General features: G+C 41.2%; 9 protein-coding genes across 9 annotated transcripts; 4 read left to right on the top strand and 5 right to left on the bottom strand. All coding sequences in view use genetic code 12, as the record gives it.

Moving 5' to 3' along the window:
* Window positions 1–74: 74 nt before the first annotated feature.
* Window positions 75–1,934, bottom strand: RAD7 (nucleotide excision repair protein; the record flags this gene model as incomplete). Its single annotated transcript, XM_001383402.2, has 1 exon — window positions 75–1,934. A coding segment is annotated over one exon (1,860 nt), but the record flags the coding sequence as incomplete, so codon positions are not given.
* Window positions 1,935–2,630: 696 nt separating this feature from the next.
* RAD23 (nucleotide excision repair protein (ubiquitin-like protein)) lies at window positions 2,631–4,117 on the top strand (the record flags this gene model as incomplete). Its single annotated transcript, XM_001383754.1, has 3 exons — window positions 2,631–2,731; window positions 3,032–3,302; window positions 3,354–4,117. The coding sequence occupies 3 exons, from the start codon at window positions 2,666–2,668 to the stop codon at window positions 4,115–4,117; spliced, it is 1,101 nt and encodes a 366-aa protein (XP_001383791.2).
* A 284-nt stretch (window positions 4,118–4,401) lies between these two features.
* On the bottom strand, window positions 4,402–5,127 carry PICST_44113 (predicted protein; the record flags this gene model as incomplete). Its single annotated transcript, XM_001383401.1, has 1 exon — window positions 4,402–5,127. One exon carries the CDS (start codon window positions 5,125–5,127, stop codon window positions 4,402–4,404), a length of 726 nt encoding a protein of 241 aa, XP_001383438.2.
* Window positions 5,128–6,486: 1,359 nt separating this feature from the next.
* On the top strand, window positions 6,487–8,580 carry PICST_57363 (predicted protein; the record flags this gene model as incomplete). Its single annotated transcript, XM_001383753.1, has 2 exons — window positions 6,487–8,229; window positions 8,251–8,580. Coding segments are annotated over 2 exons (2,073 nt in total), but the record flags the coding sequence as incomplete, so codon positions are not given.
* Window positions 8,581–8,723: 143 nt separating this feature from the next.
* Window positions 8,724–9,284, bottom strand: PICST_30737 (predicted protein; the record flags this gene model as incomplete). The annotated part of the gene is made up of 1 exon (XM_001383400.1): window positions 8,724–9,284. One exon carries the CDS (start codon window positions 9,282–9,284, stop codon window positions 8,724–8,726), a length of 561 nt encoding a protein of 186 aa, XP_001383437.2.
* A 217-nt stretch (window positions 9,285–9,501) lies between these two features.
* PICST_30736 (predicted protein) lies at window positions 9,502–10,662 on the top strand (the record flags this gene model as incomplete). The annotated part of the gene is made up of 1 exon (XM_001383752.1): window positions 9,502–10,662. The coding sequence occupies one exon, from the start codon at window positions 9,502–9,504 to the stop codon at window positions 10,660–10,662; it is 1,161 nt and encodes a 386-aa protein (XP_001383789.2).
* A 167-nt stretch (window positions 10,663–10,829) lies between these two features.
* CTF1 (beta-1,6-N-acetylglucosaminyltransferase, contains WSC domain) lies at window positions 10,830–13,454 on the bottom strand (the record flags this gene model as incomplete). The annotated part of the gene is given in 3 exon segments (XM_001383399.1): window positions 10,830–11,017; window positions 11,033–11,318; window positions 11,370–13,454. Coding segments are annotated over 3 exon segments (2,559 nt in total), but the record flags the coding sequence as incomplete, so codon positions are not given.
* Window positions 13,455–15,924: 2,470 nt separating this feature from the next.
* Window positions 15,925–17,103, top strand: CYK2 (cysteine synthase (O-acetylserine sulfhydrylase) (O-acetylserine (Thiol)-lyase) (CSase); the record flags this gene model as incomplete). The annotated part of the gene is made up of 1 exon (XM_001383751.1): window positions 15,925–17,103. The coding sequence occupies one exon, from the start codon at window positions 15,925–15,927 to the stop codon at window positions 17,101–17,103; it is 1,179 nt and encodes a 392-aa protein (XP_001383788.2).
* Window positions 17,104–17,299: 196 nt separating this feature from the next.
* Window positions 17,300–18,622, bottom strand: PICST_56779 (predicted protein; the record flags this gene model as incomplete). The annotated part of the gene is made up of 3 exons (XM_001383398.1): window positions 17,300–17,535; window positions 17,578–18,295; window positions 18,371–18,622. Coding segments are annotated over 3 exons (1,206 nt in total), but the record flags the coding sequence as incomplete, so codon positions are not given.
* Between the last annotated feature and the right edge of the window lie 89 nt (window positions 18,623–18,711).

Below are 18,711 nucleotides of genomic sequence, written 5' to 3'. Positions count from 1 at the left end.
TGTAGTAGTATGTTGAATGATAAACCAAAATATAGTCATGGATTAAATGTACATAACAAATACTAAATACCTATTCAAATTTCATCATTTTGACGACCAATAACCATTAAACCCTCTCTGAACTTTGCCCTTGATGTGCATCTGTTGTCTCCGTAAACTTCTAGGACAGATAGTTTAGGACAACTCTCACCGATCAATTTAAGTATTTCGTCGTCCACAGCTCGAACAAACCCAATGTCGAGAGTTGTCAACAATGTCAATCTTGTTTGGTTATACAATACCAATGGTGGTTCGGTCTCACCACTTGACTCGCCATTATCTATACGGTGTTGCAATTTCTTTTTGTAAACATTGTGATCATCAGTAAATACTTGGTACAAAAACTCTTTGGAAAGTTTGTAGAGTGAGTTGAGATTCAACTCGACTAAAGTACTGCAAGAGTTCTTGAACAAAGCATAGACAGCTTTATCACCAAGACCAGTGACCTTACAAAGATTTACATTTAGCAAACCACCTCCATTAACCTTTGAGTACTCTTCAAAAGCCAGGGCAAAACCGTCATCTGTGATTTGATCCAAACCCACCATTGAGAGATGGGTCAAGTTAGGACAGAACTTGGAAACACCATCAATCAAGAAAGCATCGGTTAAGCCAGTACACCCATCTACATTTAGAGACACCAACGATTCTCCAGAGATTGCAAGGATATTAATGAGAAGCTCGTCTGTTATTAAATCCTCTTTATTTGGATACGAGAGCTCGAGGTCAGTTAATGTAGACGTCTGGATATAGTGGGGAATTAAGTCATACACTGCAGAAGAGTCAAGTCCGTCTAGCCTTGAAAGCTTCAATGAGGTCAACCGCTTACCTGAAGATTCCAAAAGACTGATCAACGAATCGTTTCCAAATCTATGGGTGTTTCTCACTTCGAATTTGGTTATACGGTTGTCACTTTCATCAAAGAACTCCTGCCACATAGCTTCGCTAATCAAGAATGGCCCATTTAAGGAAATGTCTGTCAACTTCTTGAGATTTGAGTTGTAATACTTTAAGTTATCGTTGTGAAGCTGACCACACATGAATAAAGTAAGCGATTCTAGGTTTGGGCAATACGAAGCGATCTTATTTAACGAATCAGAATCGACGTCCAGACAGTCCCAGAATTCCAATGACTTCAACTCAGGCGACAAGAACAATGACATTGTATTGTTGTTAAGTGAACGGTTCTTGGACAAAATTTTGGAGAGCTTGTTCAAGTTGATCTGGCCAATATCGCCCAAGACGTCGACATCGTTGATGTTGTCTGAAATCTTCTTGATACAAATGTCCTGAAGCTTTGGGATTCTAACCACAGTCTTGTTCAACAACGCTTGCGCAACTTTCTTTCTACGTTTACGAGCAGTTTGCTGATTGGCGCGGGCTTTACGTTCTCTTTCTTTGATGATTTCGTTACATTCTTCACAAACGTAACCTTTCAGATCCTTTAAGTAACGCGAGTACACGGTTAAGTGGAATGTGTTTCCACAGTCTACACAAGTGTCTTCTTCCCCAAATTTCTTGACGTTATCTTCAAGTTCATCAATATCACTGAAGTCGAGATCGTCTATATCGTCATCGTCATCGTCACTGTCCCGTTTCGCAGCCCTTCTCTTACGCCTGGCTGCCTTCTTGATTTCCTCAACTTCAGGGTCTTCTTCTTGTTCTTCTTGTAGTGCTGCTCTGAGTCTCCTAGATACACGCGACGCTCTTGCAGATAATGAAGATAACGAAGTAGTAGTTTGTTCTTCAACTACTTCTACAACCGTTGTTGGCTCCTGGGCTGTTTGGAATAGTTCTCGCTCACGTCTCTCACGGAACGCGTCCGTGATACCCTCGTTCTGGAGGAAAGCTGTTAACGCCGAGTTGGGACCCCGTACCCCCGAACTACCTCTGCTTCTTCTGGACATTTTGGAGGCATACGAGTGAAAATTGACAAACACTTGAAATAGTGGAAGAAGAGGTAAAAGTGATCTTATCTAATGAGGTTATACTCAATTTTTCACATCCAGTCATGTGAGTATAGTCACGAGAGATAAGTTGAAAAGATATGCAACATATACTTCAGATTGTACCGAAGGACAGAGGTAAAGCTGCTACGGATATGGATGCAATTGAGTCAAGTAGAATCATAATAATATCCTCTATTTGGTATGTCCAGATCCATTTTTATGTCTCGTCAAAGATTCCAATGAAAAGTGCACGAAATTTCACCGGAGCTTATAGCAAATTGTCTGATCTAATTAGGCGTAGACGATTAGAGCTGCTCACTCAATACAGTTTAAGCAAACAGCAAAAAAATCAGCACATAAAACCAGCTCCGCAATCTAAGTCGTATGTATCACCTTTACAATTCTCCTTGTACTTGACAATATACAGAAAGCGTAGTTTCATACTTTCTAATAATTGTACTAGCGATCTCACTCTTGCCAGATTCATATAATTACCAGGTTGCTCCTGCACACATGTTGACACATCGACACGACCAAATCAATCTCGTCGCCACAGACAGACTTTGATTTAACCATTTATCAACAGCCTCATCCATTCTTCCAGCAGAAGAGCTGCGATAACATCTAGACCGTTTCCGTATACCACCGTTGAATTGACCCCGTGCACTGTTTTCGTAATGCAAGTGATTTTCAAGGATTTCAAGAAACAGAAAGTGCCCTTGGAGGTCGAGTTGACCGACACTGTATGTATATGAAAGATAGAGACTTACTGAAATTTTGCAGAGAGACGTGAATATTTCGTTGAGAGGAACACAATTTGGTTGGTTAGATTGAGGATTGGCTGATATAGGGATTCAAATTACTTATTAAATGAATGGTTTTATAAAGACTCATAATTTGCTTCCAAATTTTATCAAATATAAAATATCTAACACCAACGCGATTATATCAGCGCATTAAATGAAAATCTTCATTTGTTAATTTATTTCAACTTTCGGTAGTTGTCAATGTCAATAATAGTTGCTTTTACTAACGCTCTTCAGGTGTTGGCGACCAAGGAAAAACTCGCTGCCGAAAAGGACTGCGAAGCCCCGCAATTAAAGTTCGTCTACTCCGGTAAAGTGTTACTGGACGAAAAGACTTTGGAGGAGTTTAAGATCAAGGAAGGCGACTCGATCATTTTCATGATATCCAAGGCTAAAAAGACTCCTACGCCTGCTCCTGCTGCTGCGCCAATTACGACAACATCTTCCGAACAGTCATCTGCCACCCCTGGATCTACCACTGCCACCACTACTACTGGTAATGCTGAGGGTTCTACCGACTCTGGTATTTCTTCTGGAAATGCACCAGAACCAGAAGCAGCTGCACCAGAATCTTCTACAACTTCGGAACCAAGTTCTACTTTTGCCCAAGGCTCAGAGCGCGAAGCTAGCATTCAGAACATTATGGAAATGGGATATCAAAGAGCCGAAGTTGAAAATGCATTGAGAGCAGCTTTCAACAATCCTCATAGAGCCGTAGAGTATCTCTTGACTGGAATTCCGCAATCTTTGCAACGTCCGGAAGTGCCAGCCGCCGTAGCTCCTGTAGCTGACTCAACTCACGAAGAGTTGGCGCAGGATCACGACATTGACGATGGCGAAGAACAGGGTGAAAACTTGTTTGAAGCTGCCGCAGCCGCCCAGGCCAGAAGCCAAGGGGCTGGTGCCGTAGAACAACCGGCAACTGGTGGAGGATTAGCGGAAATGGGCGACGATGAACAGATGAACTTGTTGAGAGCATCGTTGCAATCAAACCCCGAGTTGATCCAGCCTATTTTGGAACAATTGGCCCTGTCCAATCCCCGAATCGCTACTTTGATTCAGCAAGACCCAGAAGCGTTTATCAGAACATTTTTGGGAGCTGGTGCCGACGAATTGGGATACGAAATAGAAGGCGATGACGGAGCTGAAGGAGCTGACGCTACCGGCCAACAGCCAATTCGTATTCCCTTGACAGAACAAGACCAGAATGCAATTGAAAGATTGTGCGAGTTGGGCTTTGAACGTGACTTGGTGATCCAGGTTTATTTGGCCTGCGACAAGAACGAGGAAGTAGCTGCTGACATCTTATTTAGAGATATGTAAAAAGTGGTTTATCACTGTCAGTATTGCTGTATGTACATTAGTTCCATAATAGTCATAAGAAAATGATTGTAGAAAGGAGCAAGCCTGTGTTATCTGTAGACTATTTATTGGATATCTTATGCTAGGTATTGTCCAATATGAATATATATTTCTTGTATTATCCTGTTCCTTTGAGAGAGAGTCCATGTACTTTCTACAAGTCTATCTCCAGTTTTGACTGAGTCTATGATCTTATTCCGATTTATCTACAACATTATCTATTCTATCATTTATCCATTTAACATTTACAATTGCTCTAGAGACGTAATAATTTTGTATTTCGTTTTATCATCCTCAGTTAATGGAGCATTGCCTGGTCTGACAACAACATAACTCTCCATTCCTGCTTCTAAAGCGGCTTCCACTTCCAACACATTATCACTTAAAAACAACACCGAACCACCGTGCTCCTTACCAATATCCTCCAAGATCTTGGTATAAGAACTGGATTGAGTCTTGAACCCGGCAGTCGTGATGTCGAAGTAGCCCGATAAGTATTCATTCAAATCCACAGACTTACCATTCTCGTCAACATAGCCAAACAACAATATCTGAGCCTTGATACTTCCACTAGAATAGATATATATTCTTTTGTTTTCAGTCTTGGAAGGAAATGTCTTGATGAATTCAATTGAGTCTTCATATACTGGAGCTTTCAAGTCTCCATTTTCATAGCCCAATTTCCAAATGAATCCCTGCAATTGTTTCAAGATTGGATCCTTGATATCTCTACGAACCAAATCGTTAAAGTACTCCAACACAGAATCCTTTGAAGTTCTTATTTGCTCGGGCAATTGGCTCAAAATGGCTTTTATAGGGTCTTTGTCGTCTGCCTGGAGCAGTGTGAAATTCGAGATTTCCAGCAAAAACAGCGGTAACTTCTCCAAAAAATACGGAAAAAGCTTTTCCTTCACAAATGTAATAGGACAAACAGTGCCCTCGATGTCGAGAACAACAGTATCAATAGCCATGCTGCCGTTTGGGGGACAGACTCAACTAAATTAAGAAACGTTTCTGATATTGACATATTTCACTGCTAATTAACCGTGAAAAATCCGGCATATACAGGATCACATGGTTTTCTACAATTGCTTAGCAGGTCGACAATGTCAACACTTGTGTCAGAATATTAATGTCAAGAAACTACGAACCTCAAGATAGTACGACATAAACCGCCTATATTATATGTGGATCACATATTATTGGAGACTACATCTCCAAACGTTGCTCTTCAACTTCCATATCAGCTCCTCTAAGACACATACTGCATACAAAGAATTACATTGAAACAGGCTAGTGTAATCTACATGAACGTGATTATCCCTAGAAGTGAAGTGAAGCGAAGCTACAGTAGATGTGAAAATACTGGAATGTTATGCACCCTGTTGTGAATTTTTGTTCAAGAAGTTCATAACATTTTCACTTATTCTTAGAAAACTGAAAGATTTACTTTCTTTATCAATAGAATACTGCATCTAACACCAACCACCAGATAAGATTCCAGGGCTACAAAGAATGTTACATTAGAAGCAGTATAATTAAGACTACTACATCACAAAATTGGCTCATGTACAATTCCGAAAAGTATCTGCCGTAGTGAAAAGTCGTCTTAACTAGCGAAGAAATCAGTCCAACAAAATTGAAAAACGCTATTTCATCTCCGCAAACGGCATAAATCACTTTGGGGCACCGGTCATGTGAGAGCCTCGGGCGCAAAAAGAGTAACAGCCCAACAGAAGTATATGCGCACTGAAAGTCATCAGATATATATGGAGAGACTGTGAACTTGAATATATATAAATACTGCTGGGATGCTTTTTTCATTTAGTGAAATTAAACCTGTTCATTTTCGTGTATCTCAAACATTTGCCTACATCTGAAGCAGTTGGTTTCTACTACAGTATCGCTGTAACTTTATCGTATCATTTTTTGTCTATACAATTGAACCAGTGTATTGTACACAAATGTTTGGCTCCAGTATTGTTTGCTTGACTTAACAACATCACATAGAGTTTCATAAAGCACTCAAGATACATTTGATTCATAGCATATTTCTTTCCATATAATCCGACGTTTCACATCATACTTTCACATCAGCCAACATGTCCGTACTATCTGAGCTAGATAAAGATTACATCAACGAGGACCATATCCATTCGTTTGCCAAAGCTCTCGTGTGGGAAGAGCTGGTGGATTTGCTCGAGATGACTCCCAACGTGCGTTCTGCAAATAGCATTCTGAGAACAGCCCTGATAACAGATGAGAAAGTGCCTCAATTTTCGGAGCTATACGATCAGAACCATCTAGATGCCGATCTGTTGGTTTCGAGACTTAACCAGATCAAACCCGATTTGATCACATCCAAAAGTGACTGGTATCCCATAACAAACAGTATTGGAGATACCTATTCGACTCTGAACCACAAGAAATACCACCGCACCAGTCTGAAGTCAGCTATCTCTAAATTACGAGACGAGTTCAGATCATCTGCGTCATATACCCTTCTCCGCTGGCCCATTCTCTTCTTTGTAGGACTCTGGATGGGTTTCCTCTGCATATTGTATCTCAGCATTCGAGTGTACGTAGCTCTTCTGGAGTACTTCTTCACATGGACCGGAGCCCGTAAAAAGCTTCGTGACAAGTTGAGAGCTTCAAGGACCTACGATGAATGGATAAACAACGCTGTCGAGTTGGACAAGTACTTGGGCTTGGACAAATGGTCTATAAATCCTCGTTTTTCATACTACGACTACAGAACTCTTAAGCTATCCATTTTGCGTATGAAGGCGTTGAAGAAAGAAAACAACGACGAAGACTTATTAGTTCTCCTCCAAGGGTGCTTGAAGAAGAACTTTGCCGGTATTGAAAACGAACAGTTATATTCTCACCGATACTACGGTTCCAAAGACCTAGTAGAACAGTACTATAAAGAAGTGGTAGATAGCATAAACAAAGTCACCGATTCGCCCAATATTACAACCGCTCAAAAGCGCAAGTTTTTCCGCATTGTTCTGAAGAACTATGGCAAGTCTGCGCTCTGTTTGAGTGGGGGAGCGTGTTTTTCGTATATACACTTTGGCATAGTCAAAGCTATGTTGGATAACGATTTACTTCCTTCGATTATCTCAGGAACTTCAGGAGGTGGATTGGTAGCAGCGTTGACATGTTGTAGAACTGACGATGAGTTACGAGAGCTTCTCGTTCCACAGCTTGCTAGAAAGATCACAGCATGTGAAGATCCTTGGAATGTCTGGATTCCCAGATGGTGGAAGACAGGAGCCAGATTCGATGCCGTGACTTGGGCCCGCAAGTCATGTTTCTTCACCAGAGGTTCCTTGACTTTCCAGGATGCCTACAAAAGAACTGGTAGAAAGTTGAATATCTCTACTGTCCCAGCCGACCCTCACTCACCTGTAATTCTTTGCAACAATATAACTTCACCAAACTGTATCATTTGGTCGTCGTTGTTAGCGTCTTCTGCGGTTCCAGGTATCTTGAACCCCGTAGTCTTGATGACCAAGAATCCCAAGAGCGACGAAATTGTGCCATTTTCCTTGGGTAGCAAATGGAGAGATGGCTCGTTGAGAACTGATATTCCCGTGGACTCTCTCAACACCTACTATAATGTCAATTTCCCCATTGTTTCCCAGGTTAATCCCCATATTGCATTGTTTTTCTTTGCACCAAAAGGAAGTGTTGGAAGACCTGTTTCGATTCCTCGTCGAAAGACAAAGAACGAACGTTATGCTGTTTTGAGAGGAGGTTTCATTGCTGCTGCATTGGAACAGGTGCTCAAGCTTGAGATCAAGAAATGGCTCCAGATAATCAAATCATTGGATTTGTTACCTCACGTCATGGAACAAGACTGGCTGAATATCTGGTTGCAGACCTTTTCTGGTGCCATAACTGTTTGGCCCAGAATCAGAATCAAGGACTTCTGGTATATCTTGAGCGATCCTACTGAAGAGCAATTGGAGGAAATGATCATTAAGGGACAAAGAAGTATGTTCCCAAGACTTTTGTTCATCAAGCACAGAAACAGTATCGAGAGAGCCATAGAGAGAGGTAGAGCTGTTGCTAAGTTATCAAATGAGATCACTAGGTCGTCTTCTGAAGGTCTTGAAAAGGGAAGCGACTTCGAAGTTCACGATGCAGAGTATGAAGATGATAATGATGATGAAGAGTATGACGATTTTGAAGGAGATGAAACAGACAATGAAATTGAGTTCCAGAGACGTCTCAGTGTATCGGAAGAAGAGATTCAAGAAATCGAGAAGATGGACGAACAAGAATATGATCTTAGTCCCAGCGAGGTTTATAGCGACAGTGGCAGCACTGATCAGAATCAGGATAGTAGTTTCCTCGATAGCATTTTCGGAAATGGCAGTCCTAAAAAAAAATCAAGGAGAAACACCGTTTTCTAGAATAGAATAGTTATAATAATGACACTTTTATAATGAATTGTACTGAATAATGACAATAGTATTTGATTGCAAAATTCTATGTATATCCTATGATGTCTATTTTATGAGAGACAGAAAGAGTATCCAAGTCCTTGAGATTTAGTCTACGGTAATGCTTGTGCAATCTTCTGATTCAACAAGTTACAGTCTCCTACTGCGTTATTCTCGTAGATCTCATCCACATACTTGGTTACCAAATTAAAACTAGTTTCCCGTAGAATGGTTAACTCTTCATCGGTAAACTTAGATAGGACCCAATTACTGACGATAGCACCACTGGCTTTAGAAGGTTTGGGTCCTATTCCGATTCCCAACTTGTATATTTTGACGTCTGACTTTATCCCATGAAGAGCTCGCAGTATATCTCCAATACCATTATGCGATTCGTTCTTCTTCAACTCAGATAGCTTTACTTTTCCCAACTTATTATCAAAGTCATCGTAGAGAATCACGACAATACTCTGACTGGGCTGAAAGTCCTCGTTGTCTACAAATTGTCGAAAACCTCGCCCAGACTCGTTCATATACGTATTGGATTTAACCAAAACGACACTGTAGTCATTAGTTCTTGTTACGGAATAATCTCCTCTTCGCACAAGCTGTTTAGCACTAAAGTACTCCACTAGATGTTTCAAGATGAAATGCCCAGTGGAGTGTCTATTCATGGCTCCGGGATTCCCCACAGAGAAGAAAACCAACTGCATTATCCAAGCTACTATTCCTATTTCTATATAACTTGTAGGTAAATCTGAAATTCCTATTTGTCTAATTAGCTATTCCAGAAAAGAGAATGTCTGAGTAATTTCTGTGCGACTAATGAAATATATACATATTTTATATTCATTTACTACACCATATATTCTTTCTCGCTACAACAGCAATATGAGCAATGACGAATTCGAAAGTGTAGAAGAGACCCCAGAAAGCATAGAACATGAAGAAGGCAGAGAAAATTTAGAAGAAAATGTTGACATTGACTCTGAACAATCCGAACGAACGGAACAAACAGAGCAACGTATACAAGATCAAGCAGAACAACCTATAGAACACCAAGAAGAAGAGCAGCAACAAAATCAAGATGAAATAGAACTAAAAAAAGTAGAATATGAAGATCTTGAGTCAGACAGCGATTTCGGCTCTTTTGACGAAGCTTCGTTTGAAGATTTCCAAACCAATGAAGACAGCGACATCAACCTACCAACCAACGAGACGTCACCACAGTCTACGCAAATCTCAACAGAATATACAGAAAAGAGTTTTGTTCAGTTCCGCGAAGATGATTTTGAAGATAAGCAAGCTTTCACATCGAAACTCTCAAGTGTACTAAATCAAGTGTTTCCAGATACTAAAGAAAGTCATCATCAGACAACTTCTACCATAAATGATCTTCTCTCTGAACGCTCTGCACAAATCTTCTCTCAATTATCCACAATGCCCCATTTACGTCCCCCCAATTGGGTCAAGCTGAAGATACGTCACAATTTATTGATCTCGTTGGGAATACCGATCAACCTTGATGAGCTTGCTACACCAGCAAATTCAACTTCTGACGCCAACAATCAGAACAATAACAAACACAATAGTAATAGTAACACTCTCAAAGTAGAAGTCAACGCTGGACGTCGTAAATCCATCTCTACTCTGGATATTTCGTGGGAAGGTTTCAATATTCCCGAATTCGAGACGTTGCACATCAGCCCCGATGGTATGCTGGAATTGATAGCGAATACCCGCGATTTCTTGTCAAAGGTAGAAACAGATAATTTGAACAATTCTTCACGTCAATTTCTTGAAGAAAATCAGCATGAAGATGTGTTGAGCAAGAAGTTGGCTCAATTTGAAGAAAACTATAACGACTTGATCATTTTGGCTTCTGTGTGGTCTCACCATCTTCTGCAGCTTACCAAAGATTTCGAAATATATGAGTCCGTGGTCCAAAATCACATTGGTTACAGTCAGAAGCTCCGTCGTGACGAAATCCTTGACAACTTGAAGAAGGTTAAGGTCACGAAGAAATATAAAAAGAAAGGAATCTGGAACTGAACTTATACTATAGATACATCAGCTTACATACTTATATAATAGATGTTGCATTGTACTTATTACAAATATATGGTATGGACAGTTATACTATTACAAAATACCAACAAAATGTGTTGGAGAAGTGGTATCGACTTCAACGGCATTCTAGTCAATATTGAGCACTATCGTTAGTACTTCAAGTTGAACAAAGATGCTATGTCGTCTGTCAAAGAGCTGTTTTCAATACCTGATTGCAAGTTCATGTTGATGAACGAGCTATCGATAAAATTAGTGTACGAGGAAGCTCCTGGGGTAGTCGAAGGATAAGCTTCATCAACAACGTCAGACCCATCATTAGTAGGGCGATGTCTCACGTCTATTCCACCACTACTGGCATAGACGTTGCTACCAATAGGCTCTGCAGATGCTTCAGCACTAGGGGAATGAACGCGAGTAGGTGGGTAACTATATCTAATATCAGGGAACAACTGAGTGGGCTCGAAGTTCTCAAAAAAATTGTGGTTGGCTGGCAATTTTTCAGTAACTAATGATATATTTGGAAACGACTGCGTAGATGAAGCAGGCGATGTATCAACCGTTTTGTCTTTTTGAAGCTTCTGGGCCGAGGTATCTTTCTGCTTGTACTGTTGAACCAATTCGTCAATGTTTGGATTCTTCTGTGGAACAGGCTGTGCATGAGAAACTCGGGAATCGTTCTGTTGCCCAACATACTGTGCTTTTTGATAATCGTTATAGATTTCTCCTCCGGGTGAGACCCCTGAAGTAGCAGAAACTCCTGAAGGAGAGTTTCCTGTAAGATAAGGACCTTCCTTCTTAATTGCTGCGTTATTATTCGATACGTGTTCAAAGTAACCCTTACCATTTTTTTGGTCGTTCTGATTCGCATGCAATTCCTGGAACTCAGCTATTCTAGTTCCATTTTCAATAACCTTAGCTCTTTTGATCTTGTCGTTGGCATACTTGTCAAAGAACTTCATCAAGACGCCAGCAACGGGCCAGTAACCTGCTAATTCACGAAGAACAGCTCTGGAAACAAACAACGAATCAGAAGCAGTAGAGGCAATAACACTATTGGAAGAGTCAACATGGTAGATCAACATCACCAACGCACTGAAAGCAATGTACACATACATTACTGGACAGTACTTTATCTGATCGCCGTCAAGAAGAATCTTGGAGATGATGGAAATCATTCTGGCAGACTGGAAAGAAATACCCCAAGATGGATATTTATAGTTGTTGGGGTCAGTAGACGAAGATTTGGCCATTCGTATCAAGTTGGAACGATGAATAAGATATAATCTGTTGTAATACTGCGCGTTCAACAAACAAGAGTAGAAGTTCTGAGTAGACTGATCTGTCAAGGAGAAAACCAACTGGGGAGGTAAGTTGGTGAACCATATACCCATCAACATGTCACAGTGTTGGATGATGGAGAACTTATTCTTTCTCTTCAATTGTTCCGACTTGACACTGTACTGGTGCCTAATGATGATTCCGGTGATTTCCGCAAGTTTAACCAAGTGAATAAAATAAAGTGCTTCGGTCTCATTTACAGGATATGGCGACTTAATTTCTAATTCAGGGTCGTCTTCGTTGAAATCATCAAGAGTAAGCATAGGCACATCACAATCATTCAAATCAATAACAGAAGGTCGTCCAAAAGCAATTGCCACATTACGATCCTTTTCGAAAAGACACCACCAAATCCTCCTCCATATTTTCTTTTCAGAAGTGGTCAAGTTCTTCGAGTTGTTAACATCTCTCTGGAAACCAAAACCTTGTGCCAAACCCACAGCTACACGGGTCCAGTAGAACGAGTTCTTCGTGACATCTTCTGGTCCTTCCCAGTACGAACCAATCAAGATCAAGGTTTGAACGACCGAAACTGGATCGCTTTCGTAATTTGCTTCATATAATGATTTAGCTCTTCTAAAAAATGTCAAAGCTGCAAGGTCGCTGGACCCTTTGGAGTCAAAAAGAAGGGGATTACGGGAAACCCTACAGCCACAAAGTAACACCGCCTGAAGCAACATTAGCGAGGGATTATCGTTGGGATCATTGAACTTGTACATGAACTGTGTCCTGTTGAGCACTGGCATCAACGGATGGACATGTTCAAAATACGAGTTGATCAAGTCAAGCTGCAATTCAAAAGAAGGCAATAAGAAAGCACCTCTCAACTTAAGGATTTCCAATTCTACTGCATCCATGGAATTGTCTGTGAAGTCATAAATGTCAGAGGTCAACTGGACATGATTTTCCCCAACCCTCTGGACGACGACTCCAACAGAGGATGAGCCCAAAAAGGTCAAGGCAGCACGGTTATTGGAACTGACAAGCTCTCGCTTATGTATAGATGGACGTGTCTTATAGGTTGACGTTAACGACGGAGGAATGCTGACGCTGGAGATGTTTAGAATCGGTTCGTTTGACGAAGCTCCAGAAGTTGCAGAAGATGAAGTGTCAGATGGCTTTTCTAATGAAGCCGAAGGTTGGCTATTCGACCCGTTGTTGATGTCGCTAGCAGAAGAGTGGTCGTGTTCGTCATTTACAGTAATCTTATCTTTGCTAGAAATTGACACGGTCTGTCTTCGTTTGGGTTTGGAGTCCTGCGATGAGTTACCTCTCTTTTTCACTTCTGGTAGCACACAGTCACACCCAAAGGTGATACAGTTGGTACATGGGATATGTATTTCCGCATCGCATCTGACTTTTCTTGAACGACAAACTGTACATGCTCTGCTTCCTCTGGGTCTTTTGTACTTGATGGTGAAGGCCTTAGGCTTTTCAAGAGGTTTTTGTTTTTTCTTTCCAGACTTGGAATCGGAGTCTTCATTAATGTTAGCTTCAGAGCCTGGACCCGGGGCAGCAACATTTTCAGTATCGTTCTCGATATCGTTGTCCTGGTCCTGTTCGTTTTCGACTTCATCTTCATCTATTTCATCTGCCGACTCTTGTTTGGTTAAGCCGTTCCCGTTTTTGCCCGTGGTGGATTTTCTCGACCCTTCTGACGAGTTTGTAGTCAGCATCGATACCGAAGAAATGCGAGCAGTAACTGCCGAGTCCTGCTCGTCGGTAATGGCTTCGGACTTGACTTTGGGTGACATGGTGGACAGCTACAGCTGAAATGATGTGCTGGGAAATTAGTCTGAAATTGCTATGTATTTCAGAAACGGGTTAATTGGCGAAGTCTCAGTTTTTCAGAGAGGAAGTGAAATGTATTGCCTGGAAATTACACTCGGCTTGTGGTGGGGCTTCCAACACGTTTCACTACACTTGGGAGCTGTCAGCTGATGACTGATTCGTAATCAGAAAAGAGATGATAAGAGAAAACTGAAAAAGAGCGGATTATCACACTATAAAAGACAATAGAAGAATTCCAAAATAGTCTTGAGTCAAGTGGTGAGTAGAGTGCGATTGAATTCTTAAGTAGTGATCTTTTTTTTGTAACTCAAGACTTTTCCACTACCTATCGCATAAAAATTTTGTGGGACACTGCAGAACGAACAATGCGGGCGGAGGATGTTGCAACTCTCAGGTTACAGTGGCTAGAACGAGGATGGGCTGACGAGTTGAACAAAAGGATTAGAAATTTCCTACGGATGTATGCCAATATATATATGGTATATTGATTGCCGTTTATTATTGAACAAGAGATCAATTTAATTGTATTTTACAGATAATATGAAAATTCACACTATCGATACATGTAGACACATACACGTTGGTGTATGGATCATATAAATCATAATTGGTTATGGATTAGAGGTAGGTCCATGTCTGGAAGGTCCCAAGTCAGTACAACTTTTAAGTCTTCGACGTTTTGCTTCACCGTGAATCCCGGAGTGCCAGAAGATTCTACATTATGGCGGCTGTCTATATAGTATATTTTTCTATTCAACTGCCCCACAATCCCGGCCAAATAATACCAACGGCTATTACTAATCATGAGCTATCTCTATTCATGAGCTATCTCTAGTCGTGAGCTATCTCTCGAATCTGAATAGCTTATATTGAATCCTTCTCCGTGTGTTCTGCACCCCTTTTCTATAATTCCTAATTTCCCCAACCTTTTCTACAGTAGCAGACATGCAAAATTAGCGAAAGTTGGTTTATTTTTTAGCATCGACGTTAAGATTACCTTCCTAAATTTCAATAATAATTAATTAACTCAGTCCCAGTCGCAATCTCATTTAACATCATCAAGCCACCAGTCAACCGCCATACATTATTTCAACGCTATAGCTACCAACACTTCTACATAATCTTCCTATACTTCATGGGCCACAACCAACGCTCCGAAGTTTCTGCATTTTAGTCCTACGTGTTGCGCTCTGAAAGTATGTCGCAAATCGCACTACCTTAAGCGCCAGCTATATCCGGCGCTAATAGTCTTTTCTCCATACGACCGGCACTCCGCAATACCTCCGAGACCGTTTGGCAGTTGAACTCCGTTACTTTTAGATACATACACTTGTAAAACAAGGAGAATCTCCTCAAATGCCCAAAAAGAACCTGCCCACCCTACGCCAACATTTTGATTTCTGCGGCCGATTGTCTATCTCCCAACGGAGGAGACAAGTTCCATTTCGCCGAGAGCAGCTAGAGTTGTACACGATACCTACACGATAGCTATCTTCCCCTCTCTGGAGAAGAAAGAACGCTGCACAGAAGCGACGTCTTGATTCTGAATCATTGCTCCACTGAATTTGGCATCTGGCGCTGCTTTGTGTCGCCCAAGTTTGGAGGTGTCACAAACCAGTTTGTCAAATCGGGAGATTTTTCAGATTCAAATATGAGTCTGCTTTACGTTTTAACTCCAACAGGAATCAGGTTAAGAGCATTTGAATCGAAATAGTGTCACCTGTGTCTACGAATATCTTCTAATTTGATACTTTTCGGGAATCGATTGCAAATCGCAGTCTTTAATTGCGGACAAAATGAAAGCAAGGTAACAACCGTTTACCCGGCCAAAATGCAAATAATAGCTGCGAAACTATTGAAATTGCCGACCATCCATTTCCCTCATACATGAAGCAACACAGCTTGATACCCAATTCTTTCTGCGTAGTTCTACCTGTTTCTCCTCTAGCTAGTTCTCCATTCCTACTGTCTATCTCATCTCCACAATTAAGTCTCCTGCACAGAAACTTTTCACCAACTCAAGTTATTCGATTCTACAACACCTTGATTTCAATTTCAAGGCTGTAAGCTTTCTACAACAAAATTAATAGCAAAAATATAGAGTGATTCCTGAAGATGAGTTTCAACTGGAAAATTATACTTCAGTCATCAGCTTCTATAGTTTCAGCGCTTATAATTCTACGTGAACTCCATCGCCAGCTCTCGCAATCGAACAATTCTTCAACAAAACTTACATCTCTCCCTCCTCGCTCAAGAGGAGTAGAGTCCCTCATAGGAAACACTCCGCTCATAGAAATCAAGTCTCTTTCTAAACTAACCGGCTGCAAAATCTACGCGAAGCTCGAACTCGCTAATCCTGCTGGCTCCGCCAAAGATCGTGTCGCTTTGGCTATCATCCGGGCCAACGAAAAACTCGGACACCTTCGCCCACACTCCGGGGACGTTATCTTTGAAGGTACTTCTGGTTCCACTGGCATCTCCTTCGCTGTACTCGCCAACGCTCTCGGATATGATGCTCACATATGCCTCCCAGATGACACTTCTCCTGAAAAATTGCAACTCCTCAAGTCACTCGGCGCTACCATTCATCCAGTCAAACCGGCTTCCATTGTAGACCCACAGCAGTATACCAATGCAGCACGGTGTGGCTCACAGCAGATCAACGAAGACCCTAACGACAGGCGCAGGGCCATCTTTGCGGACCAGTTTGAGAACGATTTTAACTGGAGAATACATTACGAGACAACGGGCCCAGAGATCTGGCGCCAGATGGAACAAGACGTAGATGTGTTTATCAATGGCTCCGGAACTGGAGGTACTATAGCTGGAGTATCTAAATACTTACACGAGCAGAATAGAGAGATAAAGATCATACTAGCAGATCCCCAGGGCTCGGGATTGGCCAACAGAGTCAACTACGGAGTTATGTACGATACTGTAGAGAAAGAAGGAACTAGACGTCGACACCAGGTAGACACGTTAGTGGAAGGTATTGGTCTTAACAGACTTACATGGAACTTCAAACAGGCCGAAGCCCATATTACAGAGGCTATAAGGGTGTCAGACAATCAGGCACTTCGTATGGCAAAGTTCTTGTGTATCAACGATGGGCTATTCTGGGGTTCGTCTGCTGCTATAAACTGTGTTGCAGCCGTGAAGACAGCATTGAAGAATGGACCAGGTCAAAAAATTGTAGTGATCGCATGTGATCTGGGGGCTAGACATTTGCTGAAGTTCTGGAAACTGGCGGCTGAGGTGCCTAATGATATTACCTTGGATGAAGTTTTACAATAGCTCTAAAGTGTATATTAAGTCAGGTATGATTATTGAATTATAGCATTATCATTATAGTATGATAAGAAGATAATATGATATCATATGATATTTAGTATAGTGGATTATAGAATGAGATCATATCATTATCATTATCAATGCATACTATTATTATAGTACTTTCAATCATAGCATATTGCAATTATACTACGACAGTTTACGCTTTCTCTATCATCTTCTTTTTTGTTTCGCGGTACAATTTGACTGTGCTCAACACCGATGCACTTATTCCCATCCATATTTGAATCGTGTCGAAAGGAAGTGGCAATCTGAAAACAGTATAGGTATTAAAGATCAAGTCACTGATGTTCTTGTAGATATCCAACCAGGCATTGTTCTTCTTGAACTGGATATCCAGCAAAACTTTTGCGTCCTCATTGGAAGAAGAAGATACTGACGAGAAATCAAACTTGTTCTGGAGTGAATTGCCAGCACCAGCTCCACTTCCAAGTAATTGTTTAGATAAGAGTTTGGCTTTGCTTTTGACCTGTATCAGTATCTTTACGTCCATTTCCTGTTGTGTTAAGTTCTGCAAGTTCTCGTATGCATTATAGAGAGCTAACCATGTTTCAGAGTACCAACCAAAGGATTCGTGACGCAGTACAAACTTGTGGTACGACTCATTAGACAAGAATTTCAATTTGTACAAGAGCAAGGATTCGTCGTTGATTCCGTAATACAACGAAAACACCTCACCTAACGTCTTTCTATTCATTATGTTGGGGTAGTTAATCTTGACGTCGTTATTCTTGTAGGTGATATTGCTTGACAACTTGTTGGCTAATCCTCTTATTCTGAAAGGAGTTTTACCGAAACGCAAAAACTGTCTATACATAGATAAGCCAGATACCATACCAGCAAATCGCTCACGGAAAAGCGAACACACTAGTATTACAATGATTCTAATAAAGTCCGATGGGTGTTTGAGGAAGTTTGAAATCAAGTTCAACTGTTTTTCTTTGTTATTGTAGCGAGCATTAATGATGCCGATGTTGATGGAAGGGTTGCTGAGATACGTTTCTGTTTTCTCAGCATGGTAAATCAATAACCGCAAGGTGTACTGCCCGATTTTGGCCATCTTATCCTTGCCGACTATGTCGTTCAACATGGCCCAGAATATGTCCCATGTTTTTACTGTTTTAGGGGGTAATTGCTGTACTTGAGGGGTAACCAGCTTTTCAATAAACAGTTTCTGAACGTCTATTTGTGCTGTATCGACGATCCCTACAGAGGCTGGCTCTATCGTAGAAAGATTCATGGCATTGGAACCTTGCTTGTCTGCCACGGGAGAAATGTAGGCAAATGCACCTCGGGTCTTGTACGGAGTTTCAAACTTGGCTTGATCAGCTGTGGCGACTTGGGTTGACGACATTTCGAGATTGAGGTATCTATTTCTGATGGACGGCGAGTTATTAGGCGTATCGATCCACTCGGAGTTGTAAGAATAGAGCAGCTGAGATTGGCTGGGGTAGAGATAGTGGGGTTGGCTTATGGGTATAATAGTGGGCAGGATCTTTTTCGTTTGTGCTTGGGATTGAGACTGAAGATTCTGCTGTTGTTGATATTGGT

Source organism: Scheffersomyces stipitis, chromosome 3, assembly GCF_000209165.1.
Source record: "Scheffersomyces stipitis CBS 6054 chromosome 3, complete sequence".
NCBI lineage: Eukaryota > Fungi > Ascomycota > Pichiomycetes > Serinales > Debaryomycetaceae > Scheffersomyces > Scheffersomyces stipitis.
This window is presented reverse-complemented; position numbering and strand designations above follow the sequence as displayed.